Genomic DNA, 25,582 nt, shown 5'->3' with positions numbered 1-25,582 from the left:
CACTTAGTCAAAAGCTAAAATATCAGGCCCATCGGTCTGTTTTGAAAGATTACTGGTAGAAATTCCATTTTCCAGATCATACTTTTCTCAGCAGTTGAACATCATGTACGCTAGATGGTAAATTAAATTCTTCTACTGTATTCCAGTTACAAAATGGACAATTATTTCTAGGAGGAAAAAGCTCTTTTAAAATAGTAAATACTTTGCTGGCACTCTCCATTTGGAGGCATTGTGTATTTTTGCTAGAATACTGTAACCTATGAACACGCCTTACATCCTGCTGCACTTCTTGGCTTTTGGCCAGCAACCATTTGATCATTTGATGGGAGGTGGCAAGAGGAGCTGAAACCGTCTCCAAATTGAACTCTGGCATTTGCCCTAGGACAGCTGGATGGGAATCGCCCCAGAGGCAACTTCTTAAAGATATAGAATATCAGAGTTGGAAGGGATATTGGAGATCTTCTAGTCCAACCCCTTGCTCGAGCAGGGGACCCTGTACCATTTCAGACAAATGGCCGTTCAGTCTCGTCCTAAAACCTCTAGCGATGGAGCCCCGAAGATTAAACTCCATTTCCACTAGCTGTGGCCAGGGTGGTCAATAAAAAGGCTGTACAAGAGCCAAGCCACAGCCAAAGATCAAGAGTTCCTAGTGGTATTAAGTTCCGTGCAGGAAAATCCAGAAAAAGCAGCTCACCATCCTGGGAAAAGCACTATGTGAACGCTACAGTTCTCCTCCCAGGACATCCTTTGATCCTTTAATGGAAGCAGCAGTTCAGCAAAACAGTCCAGGTGAGTTCTAGGCCTCTCTAAATATGAGAGTTGATGCAGGACTTGCGGCCCGCCCTTCTCTCTCTGGGTTGTGGGGGAAAAGAGGAGGCATGAATGTTCACTGCCTTATAATATGGGGACCATATTTTATTTGAGAAAAATTAAGGACAAACCTGAAAATGGGGCAAATCTGAGAGGCTCAAAATGATAAAAAACTGTAACTGTTACAAACTTTTTTCAAATGAAAATTCAAGATCAAAACCAAGAAAAACTTTATAAAAATGCATATTGTAATAAAGATTTTCTGAAGTAAAGGACTGTCTTTATAATAACGGACATGTGGTCACTGTACTTATACATTCAAAAGTTGGAATGTAACAACAATTAGGAATGAGAATAACAGCGCCAAAAACGGCGCCCTTCAGATACCTAAAACCATAATTCCCACCCAGGGCAGCCCCCCCACCCCACCCCCAGCCGGGCCGGCGGGCTTCCCCTCGGAGCGCCCCGCCCAAGGCAGCCGCACCGGCCGGTGCCCCCGGCGGAACCCCTGGCGCGGAGGCCGTTTCCGCCCGGAGGTGAAAGGAGGGGCGGGCCGCCTCACCGGAAGTTCCGGGAGCACGCGCCGGAAGCGCATTTCGCCTCGGTCGGGCGCTGGGCGGGAGTCGCGATGGGCCGCAGCCGCTCCCGGTCGCCCGCGCGGAGGGGTGAGCCTCGCGGGCGGATCGAGGGGCGGCGGGGCCTGGTTCCTCGGGGGGCGTCCGCGGCTTCCTAGCCTTCCTCCCTCCGCCCAGCCCGGGCCCGTTTCCAGGCCGCCCCGCTCCCTGCTTTTACCCCTCGCCCCGAGGCCGTTGGAGCGCATTTCGCGGGGGTGCGGTGGCTGCCTTTGGCCGCGGCGCAGGCTCTCCTCGGCAGGCCCCCGGCTCCCCTTCCCCCGGGCCCCCCTCGGGCGCTTTGGGGAAAACTGGGCTGCGCCTCTCGGCTTCCGGCTGCAGACCGGGGAGGGGAGAGGAGAGGGGCCTTTGGCTTTCATCTGGCCTTTGGCATCTCTTCTCGTTTCCTCCCCTTGAGTTAAGGTTGAATTTAAAAAAAAAACCTGATTAAAATATCTTGAAGGTAGCATTTGTAATTTTCATGCAATCCTATATAATGCTAAACGCCAGTTGTGTTTTACTATCAAAGCTGCGCTGCTTTCTTCTTTAGCCTAATCCGCGTGTCAACGCTGCTAACCTCAGATGCTCTTGCTTTGACAACATGTGGAGAGGCAGCCTTGCTTCTTTAAAACTTGCGTGTTACTTTTAAAGTTAGAATTAGTTGATGCTGTGGGGGGCATGGGAGGAATGTCTCTCAAATCTGTTTTGAAATGAGAAGATAAGAATTTGGCCGGTGGTTTAACAGGAGGGAAAGCTTACAATTCAAGCTAATTGGAGAATGTGATTTGTGACTGTAAACTAGAGGGAGGAATTGCGCTTTGATACTGTGTGCTGAGGGGAGGGGAATCCAGATTTCAGCTTGACCATGTAAGTGCAGAAGCTCTTGATTAAAGACTCCTTAAGGTAAACAATGCCTCGAGGTTCTTTACAGAATTGCATCTGTCGGAACCATGACACCATGCTCATGAGCCAGTATCCTCTGGGTCTATTGTTCATTTTTAAGGGAACATTGCAGGATATAGAACAGTGTTTTAAATCACACATATTGATGGCAAAATACCTTTTATATTTTCCCTTTGAATATGTTTTGCTTATTCTAAACCAAGAGAAATTGGAATTAACTCTATATGGTACTGTAAGTTTTATAGAAGAAGAGTTGAATAAAAGCATAGAACTCAGTTTAAAAAAACAGTCTTATTTAAATGTCTGCAAGAAAACAACGAAGCTCAGAGAGCACTAAGAGTATTATTTAACATTGGAGCAGTCTGTAAAGCCTCTGTATCTGGAGGACCAAATTTGCTGAAGTTGTGACAGTATTTTAGGTGTAATGTATTAGTTTAGGAGAAATATTCTTCTTTGATCCAAGGGACTTATTACATCTGTTGTTTTACTCTGTAAAAAAGAACGTCGGCGTTCCAGATCAACCTCACGTGAAAGAGAGAGGAGGAGACGGGAGCGATCAAGATCTCGAGAAAGAGACAGAAGGAGAAGCCGTTCTCGTTCTCCACATAGACGGAGATCCAGGTGAGAAAGTGACAATGGTGGTACTGTAGCAACTAACTTTGTGTTCCATAAATAGTAGGCAGCTTAAATAAGAATAGCCCTGCTGAGTGCCATTGTTGTGCGAAATTATGACGGAGCAGAATTATTTACTTCATCTAATTTAAATTTGGAGACATCAAAACTCTTCTAAATGCCTTATCTAAACAGACTTTAGAAATTGTGCAGTCTCACTGAGATTCTTTTACCAATTATTTCAAAAAGAAAAATATATATAATTAGTTTTTCTAATATCTGTTCATTTATTAAATTGTAATCAAATTGAAATTACTCCTTAGTATCGTGGCTACAGATTTATTGAACTGCTGATTATAAGGGTTTTTGCAAGCATAGCTAGCTGATATTTATAACTGTACCCAAATAAATAATTTAGGTCTGACAACCAGAACAAAGGAATTGGATAATTTACATCAAGATGATCATTTTAATGTTAATAACAACATACAACTACAAGGATGCTATATTCTTGCTAGTTATTTTTTCATATCATTTTATACATAAATATACTACACTTGTTTGCATAGTATTAGAAATTTAATTTCCATATAGAGCTTAAGAATACAACAATTGTAAGCTCTACGTTAGTAATTCAAATTTTATATAGGCTGTCCATACTAGAATGATTGTAAATTTTTGTAGTTTTCATTTTATGATGGTCAGTGACTGAAATAAGTGTTTTACCTGGTTTCTAGATGCTCCTTGTCTGAATGTCCCATTAGGGACAGTGCAAGGCTGTCTCGCCTAGACTCGAAGCTAATGAGAATGAGGCCTGGGCCTGGTGTTTGGGTGGGAGATCAGAGAATAGTGTGGCTAGACTAGGATTTTGAAAAGTGTCTCTAAGGAAGACACTAGGCAATGTCCTGGCATGTCATGGCCAAGAATATTACCTGGCTATGTCTGTGTCCTCACCAGGAGTCAAACCCCACTTGGTCACATCTTTAGGTACCATGTTTTCCCGAAAGTAAGACCTACTCTGAAAATAAGCCCTAGTTTTGGGGCAAGGCACAGGCCTAAAAATCAAGCTAGGGCGGGTTGGAACTTATCATTGCAGCCAGGCCTCCCATGGATCGACACTTGTCCCGCTGGCCCACCTATTCTGCAGCTGAGAGTGGAGCTATGGATTGAATCTGTAGCTCGGTTCTCGGCTGCAAAGGCCTCTGATGGCGAAATGCAGGCCGGAGCTCCATTCCCACCTGCAGAATGAAGCGGCTTCTTTGACCCCAGAAGAAGGGGTCCGGCTGGGCGAGGCTGTCGATGCCGCAACTGTGAGGTGAGTGGAAAAGACACACACACACAATAAGACCTGGTGCCTCTTTTGGAGACCAAAAAAAAAAAAAAAAGACTGGGTCAGTAGCTCTATAGCAGGGAGTATGTGAATACACATGGTTTCACGTGGACTAGGGTGTCCATGCAGCAATCTCTAGCCTTCAGTGTAATCTGTCTTTCAGGTTGTGAGGAATAAGCAGGCCCAGTATGTGCTATCTGAGGGCTTCTTCTCCCTTTCATATCGTGAAGAGGCCGATGGTGCGGCTGCTGTGGGCGCTGGCAGGACTCCTGTTGATGCTTTCCCTTGTGACAAGCAGCACTGAGCCCCAGTGTGACTTGTACCCTCTGCCTGGATGCCCAAGGAGTTTAAATCCAGTTTGCGGAACTGATGGAGAAACATATGCAAATGAATGTAGGCTTTGAATGACAAACAGAGACAAGGACAAGGACATACAAATCGTCTATAAGAGTGCCTGTTCACGAGAGGAGGTTCAAGGAACAGACAAACAAAACCCATAATCTGCTGAAAAGTTGAAACCATAGTTTAAATGTGCCTTTAAAGCTATCTGAGGCCTCTCCAAGGAGGGCTGCATTCCTGTGATAGGCAGACTGATCTAGATCTGTTCTTTTTCCTGCCACATTAAAGGAAAACAAACAGTGATGATTGTTTATGAGGATGCAATTATACTTTTAGCACACATCCCTTGCTTCTGCTTTAATGCCCCTGTTCTAGTTATTTGAAAATAATAAAAACGCTCTACATTTTGTCTCATAATACAAATACTTCTCATCATTTTCTTTGCTGTTAAAGTGAAACCTGCGCTGGTTTGACATTCTAGATCTCCTCGGCGGCATAGATCTAGTTCTTCTTCTCCTTCCCGGCAGAAAGAAAGGCGAGAGGATGAGAAGAAGGAGAGCAAAGATGTCAAAGGCAAAGAACGTCAAATCACAGGTAGTGACGTAGATGGCACACCTTGCTGTGGGGTCTCAGTTTCCAATCTTTGCTTTGTGCATTGGACAAGGAAGCCTTTGAACAATCCACACTGGACTGTTTGTCATTTCCTGGTCTTGGAGCAGACAAAACCTCCCTATCCCTTTACTGAGAGCTAATGATAAGATAAGATAAGCGTTATTGTCACTTTTTTCTGTGAACATACTGACACATATTAAAAAATGAAATTCTGATGCCCGCTCTCTTAATGTCCTGTATTTAAACCTTAAAATTTTTTCCACATCATTATTGATGACTTCTGATAAAGCAGCACCTGTTTCCAATGCAGTCCTCCCTGATTAGATGGTCTATTTTTTTGAGCACTTCCGATAATATTCTCTTCAAAATTGCAGGACTGCAAATGAGAAACAAAATAATAACAATAAAGCACATTGGACCTAATGCAATAACTTATGAGTTTATGAGGTCTCTCTCTGGGGATCAGTTTCCTGAGGAAAAGGATCGTGAGGTTTAGGCCCAATTGCTCGGATCCCTTTCATGGTGAGGCTGGTAGTCATCCAGCTGTAAGCATAGTTGGAGCTTGGATTCATTTCAGGCCCAGCTGAAATTCAGGAAAAGCTTCTGTTGCCCTGGTTTTTGAGTCAAGGAGTTTGCTGTTGTGTTGCTGCTCCAGAATCATTTGTTATACTTGCTATTAGATAATGCTTAGGGTGGGAATGAGCATTATTTTATCTCCATGTCATCTCTTATTTTCTTGTGCAGAAGAAGACATGGAAGGCAAAACAGAAGAAGAAATTGAAATGATGAAAATGATGGGATTTGCCTCATTTGACACCACAAAGGCAAGCAGATTTTTTTCCTTAAACTTTAAAATGTTTGTGTCAGCTACATCTGCTGTTAAGGTGGCAAGCTGCAAGCAGGATGTGCAAGGATGTCTGCACTGTGCAGAAAAATTACAACATTGGTGAGTTCTGAATCCAACTTTTGAGAAACACTGTTGTGCTTCGAAAAAGGGAGAGCCACTCTTATTGCAAAATATTTTAAGTGTTCAGTTTGAGCAATGCTTCTGAGATATCACAAGCCAGAAAGTCTGCTGAGTACGCTTCCATGTAGTTAAAGGCTGAAATTAATGTGCAAATGAAAACACGGGAGAACCAAGAATTAATTTAATTTAATTTTAATTTTATTAAATTTATATACCGCCCTTTCCCAAAGGACTCAGGGCGGTTTACAGGGTATTTAAAAACCAAACCAATACAAAATACAAAAGTTAAAAAACAATTTTAAAAGATTAAATTATCCCTAAAATTAAAAACCCCAGTTAAAAATTCTCAGCCTGGGCCGGAGAGCTCAAAGAGCCAGGTCTTCAGGTCCCGGTGAAATGAACGGAGGTTGGGGGCAGTCCTAAGCTCCACGGGCAGCTGGTTCCAGAGGGCAGGCGCACCCACAGAGAAGGCCCTCCCCCTGGGTGTTATCCGCCGGCAATCTTTTACCGCTGGCACCCTGAGAAGACCCTCCCTGTGTGAGTGCACTGGACGAAGGGAACTTGATGCTGGCAGGAGGTGTTTCCTCAAATATCTCGGACCCAAGCCATTTAGGGCTTTATAGATCATCACCAGCACCTTGAATCTCGCCCGAAGGGCAACCGGACGCCAATGCAGCTCGCGGAGTAGAGGTGTTACATGGGAGTATCGGGAGGCCTCCATCACAACTTGCGTGGCCGCATTCTGCACAAATTTATTAATTTATTAATTCCATTTATATCCCGCCCTTCTCCGAAGACTCAGGGCGGCTTACAAGCTTAGCAGTAGCCTTCATTCTATGTATATGCCTGCTTATTAGGGCTTTCACACACACCCCCAAGCGGCATTATTACAAAGTCAGCTTAATTGCCCCCAACAATCTGGGTCCTCATTTTACCTACCTCGGAAGGATGGAAGGCTGAGTCAACCTTGAGCCTGGTGGGATGCGAACCTGCACTCATTGCAGGCAGCTGGTGTTACTTAAGGAGGCATTAGCCCACTGCTCCACCAAGGCTCTTGGTGAAGCCTCTGGGTGGTCCTCAAGGTCAGGTCCATGGCCGTCATGGAGGCCATGAACTCCCGGGCTAGCTCCGATGACCCAGGGAAGGCAGGGAAAGCACGATAAAGGAAAAGAAACTCTTCTTATCACATGTGCATTTTCCCTATGAATAAAAAATGAAGTTCCTTAACAGGGATCTTCTTAGTAGACCCAACTAATGTAGAGAACAGCTTTTTTTCTGTCGCTTACTGCTTGCCCATAGATAGGAAGCAAAATGAGCTTGCTATGATTAATGTATGCCTTTTCACTCAAATAGAATAACAGGTCTGGAGGGGACCTTGGAGGTCCAAACCCTGTTCTAGCAGAAGACGTTATACTATTCTAGACAAATGGTTGTCCAGTCTCTTCTTGAAAACCTCCAGTGAGGGAGCATGAAAACTTTAGGAGGCAAAGCATTCCACTGATTAATTGTTCTCGCTGTCGGGAAATTTCTCCTTAGTTCTAGGTTGTAGCTCTCCTTGATAAGCTTCCAGCCGTTGCTTCTTGCCTGCCGTCAGGTGCTTTGGAGAATAGATCAACCCCTTGTCTGTGACAGACCCTCAATTCCTGAAAGACTGCTATCATGTCATCCCTAATTCTTCTCTTGACTAGACAAACCCAGTTCTTGCAACAATTCTTCATATGTTTTAACTTCAGACCCCTAATCATCTTTGTTCCTCTTCTCTGCACTCATTCTAAGTTCTCAGCATCTTTTTGTATCATGGTGACCAAAACTGGATGCAAAATTCTAAGTGTGGTCTTATTAATGCTGTATAAAGTGCAATATCACATCTTGTGATCTTGATACTCCCCCTTGGTTGATTTTTTTTTCTTGTTTCTTATATTTTAAAGGAAGCTTTTAAAATTATTTTTGGCATTTGTTGCAAGTCTTAGTTCATTCTGAGCCTTGGCTTTCCTGACTCTGTCCTTGCAGATTCAGGCTATTTGCTGGTATTCTTTTGTAGTTATGTGTCCCTCTTTCCATTTTTTATACTTGTATTCTATTTCTCTCAGTTTGTCAGACAATTTCGTATGCAGTCATGATGGTTTCCTCTGGGAACCCTTATTTTTCTTTTTCAGTGACATTGTGCCAGACTGGGTTTTTATAATCACATTTTTCAGAGTTTCTCAATTGTCTTGAGTTGTTTTCCCCCTTAGGGTATCCATCCATGAAATCGTTCCTAAACTTTTTCTTAGTTCATTGAAATCAACTCTCTTAAACTCCACTTAAAATCCTGCAACTTCAACCCCTTCTATCATCTTATCTCAGTAAGAATCAAGACCAGTATAGCTGATCCTCTAGTTCATGGGTTGGCAACCCGCGGCTCAAGTCCCATTGAGAAAATGGGGCGGCAGAGGTTTGGAGAGCTGGTGCCTTTCGGGGCCGAAAGAAACGCGAACGAAGGCAGCAGCTCTCCAAACGGGGTAGCAGCGGTTTGGAGAGCTGCTCTCCAAACCTCCTCCGCCCCATTTGGAGATCTGCCGGCTTCCTCAAACATGGACAAAGCCGGCAGCCCTGCAAACAGGGTGGAGGAGGTTTGGAGACCTGCTTGCCTTCGTCCATGTTTCTTTTGGGGTGGCGGAGGTTTGGAGGTCCCGGGGGGAGGGGCAGGGTGCTCCGGTGGCTCCGGCAGTGCCTAGGCTGAAGGCAGCGCCGCGACCCAGCACCCGTCACCAGGGAGACCCGCTGCCACGCAGGTGCCTCCCAGCTCAGGGAGATGTATGCTGCAGGAGATGCTCGCGAGGCTTCCTTCAGCCGGGGAAGGGCCTGATGTCTCCGAGGTGGGGCCGGGCAGGATCTTTCCTCGTCTTCGGGCGGCCCTCCACGGTCGTTCTAGGCCTGCAAGTCCCCCCCTCCCCCGGTAAGCTGGCGGCACTGGGCTCAGGATGCGGCATGGGCGTCGGGGCTGCCGAGAATTGGTGCAGTGCAAGCGATCCAGGGCAGGAGCTGATCCTGAAGCTTCACAAAAGGCAGAAAGAAAAAAGTCCCAGAGAGAGAGAGAGCGCAGGGCAGGAGGAGAACAGTTTTTTCTGAGGGAGGAAAAGTCAGGATGGCAGAGCCGTCCATACTAGAGGTGGACAGGGGCAGGGCTGGTGCACATTTTGTGTTGTTCTGCGCATGCGCGTGCACATTTTGCGGCTCCCACTTTTTTGTGTGTGTGACGGAACTGGTTCAGAGTGGCTCTTTTGCTGTTTCAGGTTGCTGACCCCTGCTCTAGTTCTTCTTGTCTACCTTTTGGATGACAAAGCTGTCTGTTAGGTTCATCAGGAGCCTATTTTTTATTTATTTTTTATTTTATTTTTTATTTTAATTCCATTTATATCCCGCCCTTCTCCGAAGACTCAGGGCGGCTTAGAAGCTTAGCAGTATTTGATCTCCCACTGTGCAGAGTTTGTTTCCCAATTAATAACAGGGTACTTAAAGTCCCCCGTTACTCCTGTAGCGTGCTTCTTGCACACCTTAACTGATTAGCAAAAGATTCATTTGTTTCCTCTGCTTGTTTGGGTGGCCTGTAGTATACACCTATGGCTGTGTAATTCTTTTTTCCTAATATATTAACCAATATGCATTCTAGGAGGCTTTTAACCAAGAGACAAGGTTGAGTGCCTTCTTGAATGCATTTGGGACAACTGTGACCTGGATGATTGAGAATCTCCATAGACAATTTTAACCTTGGCTTTGTGCATTTTTGTCTGCAATTCCACCTCTCTTGTTAGGGTTAGGGTTATAGAATAAATATAATAATTATGAAATTATACTGAAAAATTAGTCTTTTTCTCTCTCTTGTGGCTAATGTTGAAATAAAACTTAAATGTAACACTGTCCAGTTCTAGTCACCATGATACAAAAAAGATGCTGAGACTCTAGAAAGAGTGCAGAGAAGAGCAGCCAAGGTGATAATGAGTCTAGAGGCTAAATCATACGATGGTACGTCTAGTCTAGCAAAGAGAAGAAATACTTCCATGCATGTGCAAATACTAGAGGAAAACGTGAGGGATCCAGAGGCAACTCCAGCCAGACTCCAACCTACGCAAGAAAGCTCCACCCAAACCGAACCAAACAACGGACAAACAACTCCCAGAGGAACTGACCCTGCTGATGAACCCTTGGAGGAAGACAAATGGAGGTATGTCACACACACAAGGAAACAGCAGACATCTAACAAACCCCTTCTGGCCAATCCAACCCAAACAGAAGCAGCCCCATTAAAACTGAGCAATCAATTTCTCCCCCTAGATGGAAATACACAGACCCACAACCTCCCCCCTCAAAGAAAACGTGCAGACACTTAGCAAAGAAACAGCACTAAATATCCCTTAAAAGTCACATCAACAAATACACCTGAGACAAACAGAAAAGCAGAGGAACAGAATCGTCCATCTGCAGACCAGACATACAATCCAGGGAGGTATGTTGTCTTGCTGGAGCAAAAATCAAAGATGTGGCTGAGAACCCAACCAAAAGAATTAGGCCCACAGATTACTACCCTTTCCTCCTCCTTCACATTGGGACGAATGACACAACAAAGAACCTGAGTACAATAGTGAGAGATTATAAGCAACTACTAGACAATAAAGTTAAGGAGCTAGGAGCACAAGTAGTGTTCTTATCAGTACTCCCAACAAAAGTCCAACACCCATTGAGAGGAAAAAAGAATTCTAGAAATAAACCACTGGCAAAAGGGTTGGTGTCACCAAGAAAACTTTGGTTTCCTGGACCATGGACTGCATTTCCTATGTGAAGGACTCTTGGCAAGGGATGGGCTACACCTCACGAAAATGGGAAAATGTATTCAGAAAAAGACTGGCCCAACTCATCAGGAGGGCTTTAAACTAAAATTGAGGGGGGAGGGTGACCAATCTCTGGAATCTAGAACACAAACCCAATCACAAATCCCAAGAAAACAAAGAGGTAGGGAGTGATGAGAAAAAATGAAACAACAATCGGTAGATCCAGGAAACACACCCATTGACAGGCATAAAAGTCTTAAATGTTGATATACAAATGCTCAAAGCTTGGGGAACAAACGGAGAACTAGAAGCAATAGTATACAAAGGCTGGTATGACATAGTTGGCATTACAGAAACCTGGTGGGATGAAACCCATGACTGGAATGGACTGATGGATGGATACAAATAGTTCAAAAGAAACAGAACTACAAAAAGAGGAGGGGGAGTTGCACTGTATGTAAGGGAATACTGCATATCTACAGAAATGGATGTGATCAAAGATAAAATCCCTCCAGAATGTATATGGGTCAATATAAAAAGGGAAAAAGTGACATTGCCATAAGTATATATTACCGGCCACTCAACCAATCAGAAGAAATAGATTAACTCTTTGCCAACTAGTTAACAAATGTACGTAGGAAGCATACCACAGTAGTAATGGAAGACTTCAACTACCCAGATATCAGCTGGGAGACAAACTCTGCAATGAGCGGGAGATCAAACAGATTCCTAACCAACCTAGCCGACAACTTTGTCATCCAAAAGGTGGAGGAGGGAACTAGAAGTAAAGCTATACTGGACCTAATTCTTACTAATAGAGAAGAAGTGATAGAGGGAGTTGAGGTTGCCAGAACCTTGGGGAAAGTGACCATGTCATACTGGAATTCAATATTATGCAAACACAAGAAATAGAAAATAATTCAACCAATGTCTTCAAAAGAGCTGATTTTAACAACATTCAGAGAGAACCTAGGAAAGATTCCATGGATGAAAATCCTAAAGGGGAAAACAACTCCCGTTTGTGTGTGGGGTGGGAACAATGGTTGCTGAAAGGGCCCAAGCCTTGGCTGCAGATGGCAAGGTGTGGGGGCTCTCTTCCAAGGCCTCCCCCACTTCCTGTTGTACGAACCAGCCAGGTGCAAGCAGAGCTGGCCTTGGCAGTTGCTGCTGCTGCTTCTGACTGGCACTCTCCTGGGCTTCCTGGAGCAGCAGAGGCAGCCACAGCCAGCAGGACCTCAGCCCAGCTTCAGCCCCAGCCCCAGCCCAGCTAGGCAGTTGTCATGCACTTCACCCTTGTAGACAGGCCACAAGTTGCAGTTGATGTGAAATCTAGCAACCGGGAGCTTAGCAGGAGAGACCGGTCACCGATACTCCAGCCGCTCTGTAAATCTCTAGGTTGTCGAGTTCTACTCCCATCCTGGTTTCAGCCTGTAAAATGCTTGGACTCAAGCTTCAGGATCTCTTAGGGCACATTTCCTTCCCTCCTCAGGATCCCGACTGGCCGATATGAACAGGATAGAAAGGGATGTCATACGTCATACTGGAATTCAAAATAATGCAAACACAAGCAATAGAACATAATTCAACCAATGTCTTAAACTTCAAAAGAGCTGACTTAGCAAACTCAGAGAGAACCTAAGAAAGATCCCATAGATGAAAATCCTAAAATGGAAAACAACCCAAGAAGCGTGGGAAACTCTGGAAAATGCTATCATAAAAGCCCAAACCAGCACAATACCACTGAAAAAGAGAAACAAGAAATTCAAGAAGAAACCAGCATGGCTGCACAAAGATCTCTCTGACAAACTGAAAGACAGAAAGGACAAGTACAATAAATGGAAATAGGGGCACATAACTAAGGCCGATTATCAGCAGACAGCCAGAACATGCAAAGACGAAGTCAGGAAAGCAAAGGCTCAGAATGAATAAAGACTTGCAACAGAAATCAAAGATAATAAAAAAAGTTTAAACATTAATAACAAGAAAAAGTCAAGGAAACTGTAGGTCCACTAAAGAGGGAAGATGGCAAGGAAGTAACGCAGTAGGGAGAAAGCAGAGCTGCTTAACTCACTTTGCATCAGTCTTCACACAAAAAGAAATTATAACACAACATACCAAAAATACTACTGCAAAAGACAAACTAGAAACAAAAATTAAAATAAGCAAGAAATGGTAAGAGAACACCTATCCGACCTTGATGAATATAAATCACCGGGACCCTGACAGATGACATCCCAGAGTACTGAAGGAGCTACCAGATGTTATCACAGAACATCATATCTTTCAAAAATCCTGGAGCACCGGGGAAATACCTGAGGACTGGAAAGGGGCTGATGTGGTCCCCATCTTCAAGAAAGGGGGAAAAACAGACCCAGGAAACTACAGACCAATCAGTCTAACATCAATACTTGGGACGATCCTGGAAAAGATAATCAAAAAACAGATCTGCGAACAACTACAAGCAAACGAAGTTATAATTAGTAGTCAGCATGGGTGGTTAAAATCATATCATGCCAAACCAATCTTATTTCATTTTTGATAAAGTGACTAAATTAGTAGACCAGTGAAATTCTGTGGACATAGTATACTTAGATTTCAGTAAGGGATTCGACAAAGTAGACCACAATCTACTGCTTGGTAAGCTAGAAAAAGGTGGGATAGACAACATCACCACCAGATGGATTTGTAGCTGGCTGACAAACCGTACACAACGAGTAATCCTGAATTGCACTACATCCACATGGAGAGAAGTAAGCAGTGGGGTACCACAAGGCTCCGTCTTAGGCCCAGTACTCAATATCTTCATCAATGATTTAGATGAGGGAGTAGAAGGGGAACTCATCAAATTTCCAGATTGACAGCAAACTGGCAAAAATAGCCAACATCCCAGAAGACAAGCTCAGGATCCAAAAAGATCTTGACAAACTTGAACAATGGGCCCTATCCAACAAAATGAGTTTTAATGTGGAGAAAAGTAAGGTTTTACATTTAGGCATGAAAAATCAAAGATAAAAGTACAGCTTAGGCAAGAGCTGCCTTAAAAACAGCAACTGTGAGAGGGATCTTGGAGTCCTAATGGATGATCACTTGACTATGAGCCAGCAATGTGCAGCAGCCAAAAAATTCCTGACTCAGGAATTCTGAGAGTTGAAGTCCATGAGTCATAAAAGAGCAGAGGTTGCCTACCCCTGCCCTAGTGAGATCACACCTGAAATTCTGCAACCAATTTTAGCCACCATACTACAAAAAAGATGTTGAGTCCTTGGAAAAAGTTCAGAGAAGAGCAACGAAGATGATCAAAGGCCTGGAGACTTAAAACACATGAAGAACCGCTGGAGGACTTGGGTTTGGCTAGTAGTCTAAAGAAAAGAAGAAATAGGGTTGACATGATAGCAGTATTCCAGTATTTGAGGGGCTGCCACAAAGAGGAGGGGGTCAAACTATTCTCCAAAGCACCAGAGGGCAGGAAAAGAAACAATGGTTGGAAGCTGATCAAAGAGAGAAGCAAGCTGGAATTATGGATAAACTTCCTGACAGTGAGGACAATTAACCAGCGGAACAAGCTTGCCTTCAGAAATCGTGGGTGCTCCATCACTGGAGATTTTTAAGAAGAGGCTGGACAGTCACTTGTCTGAGATGGTATAGGTTCTCCTGCCTGAGCGGGGGGCTGGACTAGAAGACCTCTAAGGTCCCTTCCAGCTCGTTTCTAGCAGTGATGTGATAGCAGCCTTCCAGTGTTTGAGGGGTTGTCACAGAGAAGAGGGGATTGATCTATTCTCCAAAGCACCAGAGGGCAAGAGAGGAAGTAATGGGTGCAAGTTTGTTAAAGAGAGATCCAACCTAGAATTAAGGAGAACTTTCCTAACAGTTAATTAATCAATGGAACGACTTCCTTCCTGGAGTTGTGGGTGCTCCATCACTGGAGGTTTTCAAGAAGAGACTGGACAGTCATTTGTTCAGAATGGTATAAGGACTTTTGCCTTGGACATGGGGATGGACTGGAAGACCTGCAAGGTCCCTTCTAGCCCAATGATTCTATGTTCTATGTTGGCAATTTGGATCGCCTTGAAGATGTGGTAGAATAATAAAAAAAATTCTGAATTTACAGTTAATGTAAAAGGGTATAGAAAAGCATTATATTCCCAGCTTTTTCCTCCATCTTGTGGTTAGTGTTGAAATAAAACTTAAATGCAAATCGGGTCATGCTTAAGATACAGTTTGTAATCCACAAAAGGAAGTAGAAAAAAAAGAGTGAAGAGGGGGGGAAAGTCTCAGCTCTAGTTAATGTATAAGGGTTAAAAAAAAACACCCAGTAAATTCTCATGCTGCTTGTTCAGTTGCTTAGTCGCATCCAACTCTTCATGCATGGACCACGTACAGGCCAGGCGCCCCCCCCCCCCCCCCCCGTCTTCCCCCGTTTCCGGGAGTTGCCCTATCTCGGTGATACCGTCTAAGCATCTCCTCCTCTGCCCTCCTCTTCCCCTGTTGCTGTTGTGACTCAGGGCCAGCCTGTGGGTCCGACAGCCGGCTCCGACGTATCGGAGGACTCAGATGAGGGGGAGGAGGGAGACGAACCGGCTGATGATGGTTTGGAGGCTTTGCAGAGTCCTCAGCCGGGGACCTCTTCTCAGCTGCGTGAGCCCGAGAGTGCGGAGGATGATGACCCACAGCTGTCCCTGTTCAAGGACGCCCGACGCAGGAGGCAGTCGAGCAGGAACAAACAAAGAAAGGCTATGGGACTCCTCGGGAGGAGGCACAGGGAGACCACGCCCTGAGCTCTCTATAAAAGGAGTGTTTGGGGAGGGGCTGGTTGCTGAAAGCAACTTTTCCGCTCGAGAAGACAAGCTCTAGTGTTTTTGTTAACTGCGTAATTAAATCTTGGCAGAAGCCTTTTAGCCTTGGACGCTCTCCAGTCTCTTCTTTCTGATAAGGGGTTTGTTAGAAGAGGGCTGGTTCAGAACAGTTGCCTTCAGTTTTTCTCAACCTCGGGGTCTTCTCCTGTCTTCTCATTTATTGGCCAAAGCATTTGAGCGTCAGCTTCAGTCTCTGTCCTTCCAAAGGACAGTCAGGGTTGATTTCTTTTAGGGTGGACGGATTGGATCTCCTTGCAGTCCAAGGGCTCTCAAAGGCCTTCTCCAACCATTCAAAAGCATCCGTTCTTCCTTGCTCAGCTTTCATGATGGGCCAGCTCTCTCAGCCGTACATTATTACTGGGGAAACCCTAACTTTCTCCATCTAGACCTTTGTCGGCAAGGTGATGGCTCTGCTTTCTAGGTTCAGGTTTGTCTAGGTTTGCCATAGCTTTTCTCCCAAGGAGCAACTGTCTTAATTTCATAGCTGCAGTTGCCATCTGCAGTTTTCTTTAATCAAAATGTGAACGTGTATGAGACCATTTGGTTAAATTATTTTGAGAAAGCCGTTTCTTTAGGACAGCATACCTCCCAAGATCAGGTTAGCTCCCACTGTTTTCAGAAAGCCCTTAAAAGCCGACTTTGAGGGGTTGGAACTGTTCTGAGCGGCGATTTTTGTATAATGCCCCTGCTCTTTGACTGTTTTCCTATGACTTATCTGGAAAGGGAAATTGGCAGAGACTTTACCCGTTTCTCCTGGTTCCAAAAAGAAACGGCTGCAGTACTGCATGCCTTGAACTTGTTTTAAAAATAAGCCCAGGCGAAACAAACCAACATCTGCCTGGTCAAAATCCTCCAGGCAGCCCAGGATGCAATGGTGCCGGAGGTCAAGAGCCCATGACTCAAGCAGAGGAAGCATCCCTGCCACAGGAGCCAACTGGAGGGGACACATTTGCTGACTGTAAACGGAAGTGTGCCAGGTGAACCAGGCCAGGTGCTCCCAAGGCAGCTGCGCTTGTGTTGGCACAAGCAGCAAATAGTAGAAGATGGGTGGAGGTTACCCTTTTCCAGGCCTTCCCGCCTATTGGTAGCCCATAGTCATATTGGGTAGCTTGGTCATTCTTCATCATTTATTAACTTTATATGCTATCTGGTTCCCTGTGATTCACTTAGATACAGATTAGCTCTTACACTAATTTTGAACTAAACTAGATTACTTGCCCTCTTCCAATGTGGGATCTGTTGGGGGAGTCAGACAAAGCAAGGGAGCAGATGCAACGTCACGGTGCCAGGATGTGGGCGTGGGACAACATCTTACACAACAGGAGTACAGCTTGCCTCATGATACTATAACTGGTCTTTTTTTTATACACACCCTCTATGGATGTCATTGCTTTCATTTTTTCCCCATTTATGAGGCGTCATTTTCTTCTTGCCATCGTTAAACAGGAAACTTTACATTTACATTTAGTCATCTGTCAGATGCAGACCTAGTCTTTCTTCTCTGGGTGCTTCTAAGATTTCTTTAACAGAGAGGGATTCCATTCCAAAGATTCATTGGCAGCTACCAATGCCGTGAGGAAAGAGACCAGAAAAGCAGTCAGACTTACCTCTTTTGGACATAATTACATTTGGCTTTCTGGCAGAGTTGGCAGACTTCCAAAAATTTGAAGTTATTAAAGAAACAGAAAAGGGGACTAGATTTCTTGAAACATAGTGATTTAATTGCATTATTATATTTATTTATTTATTTAATTTAATTTGTATACCGCCCTTCTCCCGAAGGACTCAGGGCGGTATACAGGGCAATAAATACCAAAAGTACAGAATACAAAAATTAAAAACAGATTAAACCATTGTGCCCGAATACAATAAATTACTTAAAAACAGTAATTAAAACCCCAAACCCATCAGACCAGGCCGGCTTGTTCAAATAAATAAGTTTTTAGATCACGTCGGAAGGAGCGAAGGTCGGGAGCCGTCCGGAGCTCAACCGGTAAACGGTTCCAAAGGTCAGGCGCGCCCACAGAGAACGCCCTCCCCCTGGGGGCCACCAGATGGCATTCTCTGACCGGTGGCACCCTGAGGAGGCCCTCTCTGTGGGAGTGCAGTGGGCAGAGGGAAGTTGACGCCGGCCGCAGGTGCTCCCCAAGGTATTCCGGACCCATGCCATGTAGGGCTTTATAGGTCATTACCAGCACCTTGAATCTCACCCGGAAGGCAACTGTAAGCCAATGCAGCTCACGGAGCAGAGGTGTAACTTGGGAGTATCGGGAGACCCCCAACACAACTCGCGCGGCTGCATTCTGCACCAGTTGGAGCCTCCGAGTGGTCCTCAAGGGCAGCCCCATGTAGAGAGCATTGCAGTAGTCTAACCGAGAGGTCACAAGCGCATGAGTGACTGTACGCAAGGCATCCCAGTCTAGATAGGGCCGCAACTGGCGCACCAGGCGAACCTGGGCGAAGGCCCCCCTAGTCACAGTTACTATATGATCTTCTAAAGAAAGCTGTGAATCTAGGAGGACTCCCAAGTTGCGAGCCCTATCTACGGGGGGTAATAACTCACCCCCCATAGTAAGAGATGGAACGATCTGAGTTTCCCGAGATGCCGGTACGCACAGCCACTCAGTCTTGTCAGGGTTGAGCCGAAGCCTGTTCCTCCCCACCCAGACCCGGACCACCTCCAGGCAACGGGACATCACGTCGAGGGCATCACTGGGGTGGTTTGGAGTCGAAATCAGCATACTGATGATACCCAACTCCAAAGCCACAATTATTGTGCCTTTCCTCTGAGATGTACATAATAATTCTCCTGCCTGCCCATTGTTCTGCGGCTTCTGGGTAGTCGGTGAACTTGCTGCTGAGTCTGAGAACTGGGAGTAATGGGAAGTGAAACACGTTGGGCTGGCAATGGAGGAAGAAATTGATGAGGACAATTGCCATGCTTTCAGTTGTTTGAAAGTGACTGCTTTTTTCTTGGTCTTGCAGGGCAAGAAAGTAGAAGGATCCGTAAATGCTTATGCTGTAAACGTGTCACAGAAACGGAAATACAGGTTGGCATTTATTTCCTTGAACAGATTGGCCCCTTAGCATAGGAGCTTCTGGACCCTCTTTGCTCAGCATCACTTGATCAACACAATCTTTGCAAAAATTGCTTTGAATTCCTTCTGATTGAGAAACAAAAGATTTCTGGCTTTATGAAAGAGAATTCTCTAATTCTCCACTTACTCAGCTCCAGAACAGCTAGGTGCAATAATTAAGGTGTTGGGGACCCAGATTCTTGTCTGCGCTCAACTACAGAGGCACCCTACAGGGCTTGGAGATGATCACTCCATCCCAGCCAAAATTGCAACCAAAAAGAGGCCTCTGTGACTTGGATACAGTCACTGCTGCAAGCAGCTGCCATTTTAACTCTGAACTTGCCTGGGCTGCTCTGGGTTACAAATGCAATTTCCTGAAGCCAGAAGGGTGGGGGCGGGTTGTCCCTGGTCACATGGCCAAACAAGAGCCGGTGATTTTGCAGCCCACGCCAAGGGACTGGAGTGCTAGAATTGCTTCTGTAAGTATTTTAAAATATTTTTTTGTTATTCTATAGTGCTTGCAAACAGTTTGGAAAACTGCTCTTCTTTTTAAGTACCGTACTTTGCGTTTGTAAGTACAGTACTTTGCAAAGAAAGTTTGCTTGTAGAAATGCTAGCCAGCATCTACACAAAGTATTCTATAAGTTGTGTTTCTTTGTGTGTGTTTTTTTGGAGATTAGCATATATTACTGTAGTTTGTAGGTTTTAAATTTAAATTGCCTCTAGAAGTTGTGGATGCCCCATCACTGAAAGCTTTTAAGAAGAAATTGGTTAAGCATTCATCAGACGTACTCTCTTGTGAGAGCAGTGAGTTAGACTAGATGACCTCAAGATCCCTTCCAGGTCTCTGTTACTGTTACAAGCCAACAGTTCTGTAAACCCCTGCCCATCTCCTTCTGGGTGCCTGGCTGGAAACTGTTGAGCTAATTAGTGGCAAGTGTCTTTTTTTTTTAAAGCAGACTAGCAACAAATGGGTTTTTTAAAAAAGCAGTTGCAAATAGAGTTCTGCAGCCTGCTTGGAGGCAATTTAGTTCCTGAGCCGAAGGCTGCACTGGAAACAGCTGATGGGTGGCCTGCAGCAGTGGGGAAAGCCTTTCAGTGCAGCCACTGATCAATTAACAAATAGGAAATAGTGAGTCAGATCTTCATACATTTAACAAACCATTTAATTCAATTAATGAATTTGTAAAATTGAGTCTGATTCATTTGACAAATTTTTTTGACTTTCAAGCCTAATGGTCAGGCTCCATTAGGTTCGTACCTCAAGGACTACCTATATTTACCGTGTCTTGCTTTCTTTTGGGCTCAGAAGTAAGCAGTGTTTTTACTTTCAGGGAGGGCTTACTTTTTGCCGGTACCGGCACCCCTAGGCCGCCAGCACGTGTGGGTGGGGCAGGGCCTATTCATGGGATGGAGAAGCAACACGGCAGCAAGAGCGTGGTGGCGGACCACTTGCTTCCCACCCCGCCAGACACCTGCCAAAGCTGCGCAGGGTAAGGTTGCTGCACCCACCCTCACCCAGATGCCCTCGCCTCCCCCAAGTGTTTTTTTTTTACTAACCTGCCTTTCAGCTGCATTCCGTTTCTCCGTTCTCTTCTCAGCCTTCACCGTGTGTTTGTGGGACAAAAAAAAAGTTCCATCAGACTTTCTAACTTGTCGCGAGATCTTAAGAAGTTAGAAAGTCTGACTGAACTTTTTTTTTTTACCGGTAGTCCCACAAACTGAAGGCTGAGAAGCGAACGGAGAAACGGAATGCAGCTGAAAGGCAGGTTAGTAAAAAAAAACGCTTGGGGGAGGCAAGGGCATCTGGACGGGGGCAGGGGCGGCAACCTTACCCTGCACGGTGGCGGGTGGGTGGGGCGCATGCCCTTCCCATGCAAGGCCAACCCCTGCAGCCCCGGGGCAGCCGAGGTGAGGGCCGGCAGGCCAACCAAAGCAGCAGGTGGAGCGCTGGAGGTTTCAGGGAGGGAGGGTGCTGAAGTGGGCAGCCGGGCCTTTGGCAAGAGCAGTGCGGCTCAGCGGAAAGTGGCCTTGGAACAAAGGAAGCTTTTGGGGGAGGGGAAAGGTCAATCAATCCCAACTTCGCAAGATTTTTTTTTCCCACGAGAAGTTGGAATTGATTGATTGTCCTTTTTGTTTCCCAAAAATACTTCCTTTGTTTCCGCGCACAAGGCAGCGGATCGCGAAGGAAGAAACGGCCCAGGGCTGGGAGTCAGATAAGGAAAAAAAGGCAATTCCTGTGGGGAGAAAGGATTTATTTCCTTACCTGCCCCACTTGTTCTGAGGCCGCTTTCCGCTGAGCCGCATTGCTCTTGCCAATAGCCTGACCGCCCACTTCAGCACCCTCCCTCCCCGAGCCTCTGGCTCCACCAGCTGCTTTGGTGGTTCTGTAGGCAGAGCTGCGAAGTTCCACGGCTGCTTTCAGCCGAGCCGCATTGCAGCGGCATTGGGTGCGATGCGCAAGGCGGTAAACAGCCGCATTCGGCAGCAAATAGCCACTTCACATGAAAACTGGCTGTTTGCCCCATTGTGGTTAATGCCGCTGCCGTGAGGCCGCGGAACAAGGTGGGCAGCGGTAGGGAACCGGTATAATGGCTCATGGCACAGAAGGGGGAGAGGATCTGCCAGACGTCATGGCAGTGGCATTGGGTGCGACACACGAGGCGGAAAACGGCTGCCTGATGCCAAAAACGGCCATTTGCTGCCTCCCACCCAGTGCTGCTGCCATGAGGCCTTGGTACCATGGGTCAAATCCCCCCTTCCCCCATCGGCTTCGCCTCATCACAGGCAGGCCGTCCTTGCAGGCCCTTAAGTAGGGCTTGCTTTGCGGGGAGGGCTTATATTAGGCTCATCACCTGGGGCTGACTTTCGGGAGCGGGTTTACTTTTGGGGAAACAGAGTATTTAGCCAATGGCATGCCATGCATAAACTAGCTATATATATATATATATATATATATATATATATATATATATATATATATATATATATATATATATATATATATATATAGCTAGTTTATGCATGACATGTGTGTGTGTGTGTGTGTGTGTGTGTGTATATACACACACACACATTTTACCCAGATTAGAGAAACACAATAAAATATAAATGGTAAAAAGATTTATGTTCAAAAACCAGTATGTAGGCCATCTAACTATTGAAACACAGCATTGTTTATATATATATTAAAAAAATCAGATCCTGGGCCAGTAGATGCCCTCAGTTTACAGCCAGTCACAATGTGATCCACAGTCGGATGTGAAGCCCCACAGTCACACTGAGGGGATGATGCTGTGCCCCATTTAGGTAGTGAATCTCGGCAGACGCCACATGAGGGGCAAACCCTATTCACGATTGCCCATTGCTGGCATGGTAGTTCAAACTTTGTTATGGGGTCATTTACATGGTGGTGGTATCTGGGCATTCAGTGACCCACTTGGTCAAAGTCTCAAATATCCCAGGATGACCAAGATGTTTTGGCACTTGAACACAGAAAATCCTCCAAGCCCCTTTGGCCTTCCTTTTGTTGACTTGCCTCAGTCCACGGCCCCCATTTATTTGGCACCTTAGATCTGTGGGCTGCTTTTCTGGCCGAAGCAGAAGGACAGCCGCGTTATGGTGCAAGCTAGGCCTCTTTCGTAAGAGCATCGTCTGCAGGGTATGGTCAAAAAGTCAACAGTGTGTTTGAAGCTTTACTTCTATATGAGATGTACATAAAAAAACAAATAGAGCTTTGATGAGATCTTTTGATGAGACGCTGCAAAAGGGGCAGAGTTTGTGTTGCAGTAGCACAACACTTTTTTTGTCATTTTGATGAAAGTCTTCCATCCTGCAGATACTTCTGTATTGCGACGACTGTCATCGGTAACAACATATGCGAGCACGCAGGGTGCTAAGTGTGCCCAGACCCAGGACAATTTACTATTCACACTTCCCTGTTCTCTGTTTTCCATCCAGTGGTGAATAGTTAATATGGCCACTAGCCAGCTTGGATACTTGGTTATTTGTCTCCTTGATCTATTTTTATATTTTTTATATTTCCTCCAATTTAATATTTCCCCAAACCTACCGGTATATCTGTCTCATACACTGTGGTGCTGTTTCAGATTTTGCTTAAATGTGTGAGACAGGCAGAGAAGAGAATTTTTTGTGGTTTGGGTTTTTTTTAATTGCAATAAGTAAGTATATCAGGCTTAATACACCTATTTTGTTTCTATCTGGGAATATCGACTGTGTTTCTAAAATAAAAATCCATTTTAAAAAATGCATGGCTTACTAATACATGAGCAGTGCCTAGTGAAATTTTAGAAATAGGGGAGAGATATTGTGGAAAACTTTGCTTACATTTGTTTCTCTTCTTGCAGGCAGTACATGAACAGAAAAGGTGGATTCAACAGGCCCCTGGACTTTATTGCCTGATTTGTCTGCAGTTGTTACCGATAAAAAACTCCACTGTAGTCACATCTGTCTGGCAAAGAGGTTCTATCTTCTTACCCAAAAGGGGGGGCATTTTTGTGAATAATTCCTTGAAGTTACATTTCCTAGGCTAAGAGGGTAATTTTTCTCTCTCTCAAATGTGTATAGTACAAATGTGTACTCTGTATAGAGTGGTTTTTCTGGTGTTGCTATTCCACATTTGTAGGTTTCCTCTTTTAAATATTGTCAGTTAAATTTTAAAAAAATCTTGTCTCCTTGAGTAAAGTTGACCTAGACCAACTTTCCTAAAAGACAGAATCAAAAATTGGTAATGCTTTGGTTCCTGAACTATGTTGATGTTTACAGAAATTAATTTTTCCATTGTTGAATTCTTTTTAAACAATGCCCAGAAGACAATTGGTTCTTAGCACAAGGGGATTTAGCTTCTTGCTTTGCTTGTTCCTTGCTTCTTCAGCCACTAATGTATTTCAGATCCTGTATTGGTTGTCTCCATCCAGCAAGTGATTGAAGCACTTCCCTTGTATGCTTGCATCATACCCTTAAATTCTTTCAACAATTCAGTGGCATTGTTTGGGATATTTGATCTGCATAATTACATCGCCTGGGTGTTTACGGCAGAATTTAAGAATAATTATGAGAACCCAGCCCCACCACTGTTGCAGCTAAAAGGTTTCTAACTGGGGTGGGAATGGACGGGGGGGGTGATTTGCAAACCACTTATTTATTTATTTAGCATTTGGCGTACAATGTCAGGGAAATCTAGATACTAGACACACAATGCAGTCCTCACAGCCTAAGTGCTAGTTCACTCTGTTCAGCACTTGCGTGCCTATCCTTCATGCACCATAGGGGGCAAACTAGCTTACACCAGCTGACTAGCAGCACTCAGATTGCGGGCTCTTCTGGACTTCAGATATAGTGCATACTATATTCAATCCCAACAGAAGCTATACAGTAGAACTTCCGGTCCTTCTGTCATGATGAGGAATCTGCTTTTTGGGGATCTGTGCGTGTTGCTGGCAAGAGTATGGATTTAATTTTTTCTTCAAAGGCAGGATCAAACCTTATCCTTGATGCTGCAGTTGCAAGCATACTCAGTAGGGAGTAATGTTTATTGAACAAGATTTAATTCTGGGTAGAAATGGGATTTCTTTTTTGTGCTGTTATTGAATAGTATGCTTCAGTAATTAATTAAGCAGAGGTATAATCCAAATTAAAATCAAATGCTTAGATTCCTTTGACCTAGAATGATAATGGGATTTATTCCACCCACAAGTTCAAACAAACCTAGAAGCCAACAGATGTATGAATAGACAGTGGTCTGCATAAGACATTCAGGGTGCTGTTTTGGCTACTGGAATGTGAAATATTGCTAAAACGTATTTTGTACGGGTCCTTTTATTTAAATTAAAACCTTTTAGTTCTTACTCTCTGTTGTGTCATAAAAATAAAGCAGACAGGCGAGTGTCACATTTTAAAATGGGATGAGCTTGCGTGTAGAACCACCTTGAAAAAACTGATAAAGCTGGAACTTCCACGTGTAATTATTTTAGCACCCATGGAATTATAGGGACGTGGTGGCTCAGTGGGTTAGGACGCTGAGCTTGCCGATCAGAAGGTCGGCAGTTTGGCGGGTTGAATCCTGAGTGCCGCGTAGCAGAGTGAGCGCCTGTTACTCGTCCCAGCTTCTGCCAACCTAGCAGTTCGAAAGCACGTAAAAATGCAAGTAGAAAAATAGGGACCACTCCGGTGGGAAGGTAACAGCGTTCCGTGCGCCTTTGGCGTCTAGTCATGCCGGCCACATGACCACGGAGACGTCCTTGGACAAGCGCTGGCTCTTCGGCTTTGAAACGGAGATGAGCACCGGCCCCTAGAGTTGGAAACGACTAGCACGCACGTGCGGGGGAACCTTTAATAAATGTATGAATAATGCATCAATGTAAATATGATGTTCTCAATAGATTGTTTTAAATACTGCACTCTGCAATGGTGGCCTTAATCTTGGGTTGGTTCCCTCCTTGTACGGCGGTGGGTGGGGAAGGGGAGCCCCAGCAGGCCCAGGTTCATCCAGGCGTCGTCCTTGCATGTGCTCCTCCGGTAAAATACCAGGAAGCCTATTTTCATACCAAGCAGGGTAGTGATTTCATGCCGAAGAGGCTTCCTTGGGGTCAGAGATAACACTCCTGGGCTAATTTAGGACAGTTATTCAAACTCGACAAA

At 44.9% G+C, this 25,582-nt stretch overlaps 1 protein-coding gene across 2 annotated transcripts; it reads left to right on the top strand.

Annotated features, from left to right (window-relative positions):
• The first annotated feature begins 1,378 nt into the window (after window positions 1-1,378).
• Window positions 1,379-24,789, top strand: SNRNP27 (small nuclear ribonucleoprotein U4/U6.U5 subunit 27). 2 transcript variants are annotated; one of them, XM_083368187.1, is made up of 6 exons: window positions 1,379-1,475; window positions 2,825-2,945; window positions 5,087-5,199; window positions 5,962-6,041; window positions 18,831-18,895; window positions 23,290-24,789. In XM_083368187.1, exons 1-6 carry the CDS (start codon window positions 1,439-1,441, stop codon window positions 23,342-23,344), a joined length of 471 nt encoding a protein of 156 aa, XP_083224313.1. In that variant the 5' UTR covers window positions 1,379-1,438; the 3' UTR covers window positions 23,345-24,789. The 2 variants fall into 2 exon arrangements, with proteins under 2 accessions (XP_083224313.1, XP_083224312.1); XM_083368186.1 differs by lacking the exon at window positions 18,831-18,895.
• The last annotated feature ends 793 nt before the right edge of the window (window positions 24,790-25,582 follow it).

Source organism: Vipera ursinii, assembly GCF_947247035.1.
Source record: "Vipera ursinii genome assembly, chromosome: 8".
Taxonomy (NCBI): domain Eukaryota; kingdom Metazoa; phylum Chordata; class Lepidosauria; order Squamata; family Viperidae; genus Vipera; species Vipera ursinii.
Note: the sequence above shows the minus strand (reverse complement) of the source record. Positions and strands in the feature narration are given on the sequence as shown.